The following is a 10485-nucleotide window of genomic DNA, read 5'->3' as shown; positions in this document are numbered from 1 at the left end:
CCCACACTATGTGACTGAGATTGGAGAAGTAATAGAGAAGTAATAATGCACTATAAGAGATGCAAGTTCAGATCCTCTAATGTTGGACACCTTGTTTCAAATCTTCCTTTGACATAAAATCTCCCTTTGATTCAAGATTTGGGTGGATGTAGTCTGTTGATGTTTGTGGGCAAGAGAAAGGATGGCGCATAGCAAACACATCTAGTTATCATTTTCATATTGCGGCATTTTCAAACTTCACCAATTCCACATTTCAGGGTTTAACATTAGACAAGATGAAAAGTAAAATGTGCATATTGTTTCACTTTCTACAAACACTAAGTACCTGTGGTGTAAAATGACAAAGCTACACTTGTTTCTGTTTACTTTACTCTTCCTTTGCCCAAAATATTCTCTCTGGTGTTCAGTTCTGGTCTCAGCAATATGATGTAACACTTTGGAAGAAATATACAAGAAAGTAATCCAGCACTAGATGCAATAATGCTAAAGACCTCCACAGCTACCATGTTTTTCCCTTGTGTGCTCAGATAGCCTGGAATGAAAGACAACCACACACTGAGGAACACAATCATACTGAATGTAATCCATTTGGCTTCATTAAAGCTGTCAGGCAAATTCCTTGAAACAAAGGCCACCAAAAAGCTAGCACAAGCCAACAGCCCCATATATCCTAGCATGAACCAGAGGGCAATCTCAGAACACTCATTGCACTGAAGTACAATGGTTCCAGTCTTTATTTTCATGTTCTCTTCCGGGAAAGGTGGACAAAGCAGCAGCCAGATAGCACATGTAAGCACTTGAAAAAGTGTGCAAACAGACACAGTAACCACAGGAACTTGTGGCCCTAGCCACTTTCTCATGTTACTGTCAGGCTTTGTGGCATTAAAGGCGATGACTACCATGATGGTTTTGGCCAATACACAAGACACACAGAGGACAAATATAATCCCAAAGGCAAGATGTTGGAGTCGACAGGTTGTTGGATGAGGTTCTCCAATGAAGAGTAAAGAACTGAGAAAACTTAATGCAATAGATCCTAGGAGAAGGTAGCTCAGTTCACGGTTGTTGGCTTTGACTATCGCAGTTTCTCTGTACTTGATGAAGACACACAAAACAGCAGCTGTGGTAAAGGAGGACAAAGAGGTGGTTGTAGTCAAAGTGCTCCCCAGAGGTTCATTATAGGATAGATATTCAATTCTCTTTGGGACACATTCACTTCTTCTCTCATTGGGCCACTTGTCACCTGGACATTGCCAGCAGGTGCTCGAGTCTGCAATAGAAAAAGCAAAATAGATTCAAAATGATATAGCAATCCATATACTTTGTGAAAAAAGATTTAGTAAAGTTTCTATATTCATGGTGTTAATCAAAGTGACATTCTTTAGATACACTAGTCCAGCATTCACCACAATGATCATACTACACCCATAATGAGGGCCCTGCTGCTCCAGTACCCCTTCTAAGCTAAAATGTTTGGGGGCCGTCATTCTTCCCCTGAACAAATCTTTAACATCCCTCTCAAGGAGGACATAACAAGCCTCCTACGACACATAAAGTAATCCCTCAGATTTGTCATTTGACTCTGGAGATCTGCCTAAACTGCCTATCCTCTTCCAATATTTAGTCTGATTAGACTTAGGTTCTGATTACGATCGTTGCGGACAAGGTTACTCCGTCACAAACGTAACAGATATCCCATCTACCAAATTACAATCCCATTTTATTTTATGGAACTTGTAATTCAGCGGACAGGATATCCGTCACATTTGTGATGGAGTATCACATCTGCCAAGATCATAATAAGGCCGTTAGTATCGCTCCCTTTTGATGACATTCTATGGGATCAGCTTTTTCTTCATCTCCTTATCTTAGGAGAGCTGCTGATATCTTTTGGTACTATTGTTGTAGAGAAACTAAGGCCCTCATATTGATGTTGGGTGGACAGCTACCAACAGGCCATCTGTGGCAGTCCACTTAACATCCAATGCATTGGTCTGACCGCCACATTACAATACCGGCGGTCAGAGCGTTGATGTCGGGGTGAAAGACCGCCACCTCCGAGGGGCACAAGGAGCACATTGGGACCACGGTCTGACTCCTAGCCCTACCATGAGGGTGGTGCCTGAGTAGACACCACCATAGGGATTAGTAAGTCCCTTTCAGACTGCCTTTTCATGGTGGTCCTACTGCATGGAAAGGCAGCCGGAGAGAGAGTATGGGGGCCCCAAGTAGCCCTCCCGTGGACCACTGCCAAGTGCAAGGTGGGCATGTGCCCCCAAAACATCCATGCACCACGTCCCAGGTACCACATGGTGCCTGCCACACGGTGCATGGATGTTTGAGAAATGCCTTGTTTACTAATGCTTGTGCTGTGGACGTTTTCTGAGCCACAGCACAATCCACAGTAGAAAAATGTAGTTTCCAACTGCCCACACAGCAGTCTCATCAAAATATGGTGGGTGGAACCACAGACTCCTTGTTGGGTGGTCTCATTCCTGCTGCGACGGTGGTCATCCAACCGCCATCGTAATGAGGCCCTATGTCTTCCTTACCTTCATGTCATATAGGATCTTTGCTACATCTTCCATTCCTTAAATTCTTGTAGGAGTAGACAACTCCTCCTTTTGTGTGTGTTTTTTATAGTAGTATCAAACTCGTCCTATGGTAGGAGATTACATTTCTTTTCTTTGTCTCTTATAGGCGCAGCAAACTCCCTCTAACCTTGGTATCTTATGAGAGGTTCAAACTGTTTATTTCCTTGATATCTTAGGGTCCAAATAAGACTTTGTCTACTTCTGATCTTATAAAAGTAGCTAATTCTTACCTATATGGGCTTCCCAACTGTCCCATTTTGTGATATTGTATAGGACTATCTGTCGGTTCCTTTCCTTTATCTCAGCTAGGAGTAACTAGCTCTTCCTTCTGCTGATACTGTATTGGAGCACCTATCTCTTACTTTACTTCATATTGTATAGGCGCACCCAACCTTGCCCGTATATGGTATTGTTTGGGAGCTCTTAACTCTCTCTTGCCTTTGTACTGTATAGAAGTAGCAATTTTATAATTTAGTATGAGGCATCTAACTCTCCTCTCCTTTATTTATTATGGAAGGTGCTAACTCTTCTAACAACATTGTACATGAGTTCCTGACCCTTCGCTTCATACATTATGTATGCAATTCAATGTTAAATTATCACAAAGCTAAGTTAGTTTTCTCAAAAAATTGGATCAATAGATATCTCTGCAAATGTGTTGTTAAGAAAGATACGGACCTGGGGAGAAAAACTATTATGAGGATCTTGCAAAATTATTCTATTCTGATCCAAGGAGCTCTGTTAGTCATAACACAGGGGTAACACAGAAAAGGCTGCAACGGATTTAGCTATATGCACCATGTAGAGTTTATGTATAATTTAACCGGAAGACTTTGCTGAGGAGGTAGAGTGGCAAACATGAAAAAGTGTTGGATATTCTTATTATCTTCTTAGGTGACCTGCAAAACTCCTCATTAAAATAGGCATGAAAGGAAATACAATAAAAAGACCAAAGCACAAGGGTAAAACAAATTCAAAGTAAAAAGTCAGAAAATGTCTGGAAAAAAAAGAGCAGTGACTCCCAAAGTGGGGAAAAAAGGAGAAAAATATCTATTTAAAACATCTTAAATGACAGTGCTGAAAAACGATGTAATAGATGAATTTGAGGTAAAGAAAACATTTGGACGGGACCAGCTCCTATCCTGCTTGACATGCCTTTCTTTCATTCACACCGGTAACTTGGGTGGGGCAATTCACTGCTCACATTCTCCTCTATTTGATTGGGTAGATTGAGGATATCGGCTGACGCCGGAGGCTTTATTCTGGCTCCCGAATGCTTACATTTCAATTTTACAAAGATACCACACAACCAGTACTCTACTGAGACGGTTGCATAATATTGAGGCCATATTAATAAATTCCTTTTGAGACTTCATGGGTGTTTGATTTGGCCCTCTTTGCAGTGTCATGCCCAAACAGTTTGCCTTCACCTTTCCTGGTCTCTGAACTCACTTTTGTTTTTTTTTAGGAATCTGCGCACTTTACCGTTGCTAAACAGTTTTAAAGTGTTTGTACTTTCTCCTTTAAACATGGTAAAATTGGCTTACACCCAATTGGCACATTTAATGTATTTGTTAGTCTCTAGCAACGTGATACAACATGCATCAAAGCCCATTTAAATTCTGCTAGTGGGACTGCAGCAGTGATTTACCACCCACTTAAGTAGCCTTTTAAACATATCTCAGTCCTGCAATTGCAGCCTGTGTGTGCAGTTTTACACTGCCATTTTGACCTGGCTCTTTTCCAGGCCGGGACCTTCCCTTTTAATAAATATAAGCTACCCTTATGGAAGGCGCTAAACAGCTCATGTGGCTGGGTGTAGTGCATTTAAAAAGTTGAACATGTACTTTTGACTTTTACATGTCCTGGTAGTGAAACACTCCAACATTAGTTTTTCACTACTGCAAGGCCTGCCTCTCCCATGCAACAACATGGGGTTACCTTATTACATTTAATAAGTGATAACATCCATTTCGGAGCAGGAAGGAATGTTGAGTTTGGTCTCTAAAGAACTGTAATTTAAAACCCTCTGTAATGATAAAGTTGGATTTTAAAGTACTATTTTGAAAATACCACTTCTAGAAAGTGAATGAGAAAACAAGGACAACAAGTCTTAGACAGAGTTTACACTACACGTGCGCTCAATCCGGCGTCAAACCCATGTTAAACTGATTACAGACAAAATATTAATACTCTCTTTTCATTTTCAACACAACTTATATATCATTAATGTAAACAAAGATTAACCAAACAATTGAATGTGTGTCCTTTGATTCATTGTTTCATGTAGTTTGATTTATTCACACAAAATAAATTTTCATCTCAAAACTGCTTTACAAATAATGTTCATATGAAATGGATATATATATTCACTCCGTCCCAATTTATTTCAGGTGTTGCATACACCCTTCTTCAGGGGAATTTGCAAACCAATAATAACTACAATAAATCAATATCATCATGTAATCACATCAAGTACAAAACTTAATTGAGAGAATTGAAAAGTAGGATTCGAACCCATACAAAGAGTTCAGCTTTAGAATGTTATTGGGCTGTCAAGCATAATTCTATCGCCCAACTAAGGTTCACGATATTGGAAGTGTTCAAGCAAAGAAGCGACAGGGACATGTCTAAGTTTTTGATTCCACGCGAGTGCTTCTGGATTCGGTTCCTGGACACTTTGGCACCTAAAAGGCTCAATGACAAATTTGAAAAGTATAGCATTGACAATGAAGCCAATAGTTAACCTCAACAACCACATTGTAGCTCAATCAACATACACTCACAATTCACAGAGAGTATTAATATTTTTCTGTAATCAGTTTAACATGGGTTTGACATCCGATTGAGCACATATGTAGTGCACACTCTGTCTAAGACTTGTTGGCCTAGTTTTATCATTCAGCTTATATGGGCGGGGGGGGGGGGGGTAGTACCGCCCCAGAGGGTGCAACCTAACATGTAAGAGTAATGGATATTATGGATTAAATGTTCACAGTATAAGCTTTATGTGCAAAGTTAGCAGTTTTTTTACAACTTTTAGAAAGTGCCCATTTTCTTCTCCACACCATTTGATGCATGCAGCCTGTATGATCGGTCAACTAACTAGGTATGGTTAACAGTTGGTGTTTGTGTATTCCCCCCAGACCGTGAAACAAAGGTGTTAAAGATGTAGGCATGATGGGCCATCTCTGGCTTGATTGGGGTGTGGAGCTGTCACCTACTACACTTGCACATCACAAAGACCTTGCCCCAGCTCACTCACAAAGAGTTCACACTAGTTTTTGTGACCCCAGACAAGCTGGGGCCCGGGTAGGGAGGCAGGAAATTCCAGACACCTCTATAGGAGCAGGTTTCTCAAAGCTTTTCCTTCTTTGAAGTGGGCACCAGGTATAAATATTGGACCGAGAGAGCCAACTCCTCAGTTCATATTTGGACCTGTGGAGGAATAAGATAAGGATTGTTATGCTCTTCTGCTGCAAGAAGGACTGCTACTCTGCTGCAAGGCTACTCAGCTGCCCTGCTGTCGGAGTAGGAAGGACTGGACCTGCATCTTGAACCAGGGACCACCACAGTGATTCCAAGAGCTACATGGCTGGCCTCCTAAACAGAGCCTCAGGGACAGAAAAAGCTCCAGCCAACTTGAACCCTGCACCTGGACACTTCCTGCTGTGAGTTCTCCCCCCCCAAGTGGTGCTAACCCACTCCTGGACCCTTGATAGTGGGCCTTGAGGGTGCTCTGCAAGCCCAGATACGGTCCAAGCAGAACTAATGCAATCCAAGTAATCACCTCGCAGCTTCGCATCAGAACCACAACTGCACAACGCTTTCTCGACTGCTGAACAGCCACTGCGCAGCACGTGCTCAACACAGGACCTCACATTGCATCCCCACAGCTCCTTGGAACTGCCACAGCGTAAGCCATCGGACCTCATAATGCTCTGCAACAAGTTAATCAGAACTGGGGTGGCAGAGTGGGCTAAAGAATGGTGATGGATTAAACCCAGATCAGTTGACTGGGGGTGAGTGCTTGTATTGTCAACGCTCCGTCCATCATTTCCTTTGGTTTTTCTTTGTTCGCCATAAGTTGGCAGGGTATGCTCAGACGTGGGTCCCTTGCTCACTTTGTCACTGGATTCATGCAAGCCGAACTGAAGACGGCTGAAATGCCAGAAACCGGTCCTCGGTAGCTTGTTTCTGGTCCAGGAAAGGCATGGCTTGGCAGTTCGGGCTGGACTGCTCCCATGAGGCACAGGGTCAGACTGATTTGCATATGGCCATATCTGAACTGGGGTGGCAGAGTGGGCTAAAGAACGGTGATGGATTAAACCCAGATCAGTTGACTGGGGGTGAGTGCTTGTATTGTCAACGCTCCGTCCATCATTTACTTTGGTTTTTCTTTGTTCGCCATAAGTTGGCAGGGTATGCTCAGACGTGGGTCCCTTGCTCACTTTGTCACTGGATTCATGCAAGCCGGACTGAAGACGGCTGAAATGCCAGAAACTGGTCCTCGGTAGCTTGTTTCCGGTCCAGGAAAGGCATGGCTTGGCAGTTCGGGCTGGACTGCTCCCATGAGGCACAGGGTCAGACTGATTTGCATATGGCCATATCTGAACTGGGGTGGCAGAGTGGGCTAAAGAACGGTGATGGATTAAACCCAGATCAGTTGACTGGGGGTGAGTGCTTGTATTGTCAACGCTCCGTCCATCATTTCCTTTGGTTTTTCTCTGCAACAAGTTAGGGCACTTTGTTCGTAGGACCTACCTTGGTCCCTGCATCTACCCGCGCTCCTTCATATTTTGCCTGAACTTGTGACTTTGGGCCTGATTTATATGTTGGCAGGAAGGGAACTCCATCGCAGCAGTGATGAAGTTTCCTCTCCACCAACATAGTAGTCTGCCCTCATGATCTATATACGGGCAGACCTAAGTTTGGCCACAATGGAGACTGCTATGTCTCTACCGTTGCAAAACTTCTCCAACAGCCCTAGGGAATAAATACCATCGGAGAAATACCAACATGTCTGCCCACCCAATTTAGATGGATGAAGAAGTAGTCATTTTTTTATGTTTCTTAACACCAGGTAAAATCCAGGTGGTAAGGAACTGTAAAAACATTTTAATGCTCCCATCACCATGGGAGAAGACTCCAATGGCATGGGACATTATAGTTTTGTTTACAGACAGAAAATCCTGTTTCTGGATTTTCTTTTTTTTTAATAAGAACTACAATTTCTACAGCACTACATCCAGCTGATGCAGCCCCATAGCACATAGTAATTTGCATTGGCAGAAATGGATGGGACGGCTGTGACGGCCGATACAGCTGTTCCTGGCATTGTTTCTATAAATTAATGCCTGCTAGGTGGTCATTTATAAATTGCATCGGCGGCCTCTTCACCATTTAGATGGAGTCAATGACTCCTTTCCCATGGCCAATCGGCAGGCCCTTTGTCCAGAAATAAATCAGGCCCTTTGTCCTAGTCCAGCATGACCTTTAAGCACTATTTTACCTAAATCTTTAAATCTGTATGTCTCCAGTTCTACTGACTTGACTTTTGTCATTTTGGTGTCAAATATTTTAATATAGTTTACTCTACTTTTTTAAAGTGTTGGGGATTTTTCTTGTGCGCTGTTTCACTTTGTTATTGCATGTGTGCTGCATAAACACTTCACACATTGCCTCTAACTTAAGTATGACTTCTTTTGTGCCAAGCTACCAGAGTGTTAAGTGCAGATTAACTTGGGGTTTGCTTGCATGTTACCCTGACAAAAATTGTGGGTGCTGCTTGAGTAGGATTTCCTCCCCTGAACTAGTGACCTATGTTCATACAATCTTCATGTACTATGTCCTCCTTAGACCAGCTATTGTGCCAATCATAACAATGCTGAGTGGCTCTATATCCTTTTGACTCCTGGTGATGATCCCACATCCTTAATGGGTTTGAAACATCATCCACCATTATCTTAGACTCTGATTATTATGAACTTTTACTTTATAGGCCATGTTACTTTTAAAATTAGGAAATGCAACTGATCACTTTTTAATGACGTGTATCACATATAAGAGAGGCACAAGCACTTAGGTCACCAGTACTCACTGAGTCAGCATTCTATCTTTTTGTGTATTCATTTTTGTAACAAAGTTGCCTGCTGTGTTTATTTGCTAAATGTGATCATGACACTGAAACACAAAAAGTCAAACTACTTGGGTTTACTGATTAGTAATTGCCTAGGCATGTGAAACAGACCGCAGCAACACTAGTGGCAGAGCAAGATTGTATCAACTGTTTACCCAATATGTATAAACTAAATGGTAACACAAAACAGGAAATTGTACCTTTCAGTAAAGATCCAGTGATAAGCATAATGGATATGCAAAGTGGGAGAAATGTAGAGTGCTTCAATGAAAACTTTGCTTGACCATCAGAAAATGGCCTCATATGGTCTATCAACTCTTGTAGGTCTCCAAACCTAGGGCCTCATTAGGATGGGGGTGAATCCGCATTCTCCGGGCCGGCGGAAGCCACCGCCGGCCCGGAGGATGCGTATTCACCGCCGCGGCCACAGAAAACACCCACCGCCAGATTAGGATGGCGGTGGGATTGCGGTGGGACCAGCGGCGGACGGCAGGTCCGTTCGCCGCTGATCCGCGGGTTGTGGAGGGCTATTTGGTGGCGGTGTCTGCAAGACACCGTCACCCAAATTAAGATGTGCATAGCTACATGCTTTTCCACGGCGGCTTTTCCGCCGTGGAAAAGCATGTGGTCTTTGGTGTTTGAGGGCCTGTTGCGGGCCCCCAGGGTGTCGGGGGTGGGGGGTGCACATGGGGGGTACCTATGGTACCCCCCAGCATTTACATGCACAAAGCGGCAGGCACCACGCGGTGCCTGCCGCTTTGTGCATGTAAATGTAAAACATGCATTTTTAACCTTGCGGCGGGTGCTGCTTCAAGCACCACCCGCCGCAAGGTTAAAGATACAGGATGTGACCGCCAGGGTGGCGGTCACATCCTAATTGCACTGGAGGGACAGCCGCTGCCCCTGCGGATGGTCCCTCCACCTCGGAGGTGGCAGACGGATGCAGGTCCATCCGCCATCCTAATGAGGCCCCTAGTTGGGATCTCAGGAACTATACTGAAGGTCCAACCAACAATATGGAAATCCTTTTTAGAACAACGCACCCATACGTGAAATACAATCATTCCCAACTCCTGGAGAGGGAGTATCCCAATTATTATCTATAAGAAAGGTGGTCGCTCCCTCCAAGAAAGCTTCTGGACGATCACCAAGATTTACAGTATGGCAGCATCATTGGAAGACATGTAGACGCCTCGAAAATATGGGGTAGAGAGTGGGCATATTGCTTATCTTCACATATGCTTTATGAGGAACATCATCACTGATGAGTATTTATTTTTACTAAAAGTACTTGGTCCAAAAGAAGGTCCTTGTGTATGTGGCATAACTTTATTTAATAGTGGCATTTGATTCAATGGAGAGAACAGTCCTAAGATGCAAGGTGATGGCATGGGGCACTCTTACATCACTGTTGTGAATAATAATTGAGCTACATTATGCCCCATGAATCTGGATACAGGTGGGAGAAAATGGGGCCTTGTTCAGTGTCTTGGAGACCGTGGATGCTAGTATATTTCATACGTCAAAATCTTAAGGGAAACCTATGGGTTAAACCCAATGAGCTTTTTACTCTGTGAACGTGCAGTTCTAAACCAGAGAAAGCTATATAATACTCAGACAGAAGTACCTTGTTGGGAGTGCTGGCTGAGAATGTTACAAGATGCCCCAGGCTTTGCATTTAGACTGGAATTAGGCATGCCATGAATTAGTTTCAAATATTATGCAAGAGCCTTACCATATTGGCAATGTATT

General features: G+C 43.2%; 1 protein-coding gene across 1 annotated transcript in view; it reads right to left on the bottom strand.

The window, feature by feature from the left end:
• Positions 1-362: 362 nt before the first annotated feature.
• Positions 363-10485, bottom strand: part of LOC147678446 (extracellular calcium-sensing receptor-like) — a 78842-nt gene continuing 68719 nt past the window's right edge. Inside the window, exon 6 of the mRNA XM_086945632.1 lies at positions 363-1270. Coding sequence (XP_086801758.1) covers positions 363-1270 — 908 coding nt within the window. The remainder of the gene's footprint in view (positions 1271-10485) is intronic.

This window comes from Lissotriton vulgaris, chromosome 12, assembly GCF_964263255.1.
Source record: "Lissotriton vulgaris chromosome 12, aLisVul1.2, whole genome shotgun sequence".
Classification (NCBI taxonomy): domain Eukaryota; kingdom Metazoa; phylum Chordata; class Amphibia; order Caudata; family Salamandridae; genus Lissotriton; species Lissotriton vulgaris.
Note: the sequence above shows the minus strand (reverse complement) of the source record. Positions and strands in the feature narration are given on the sequence as shown.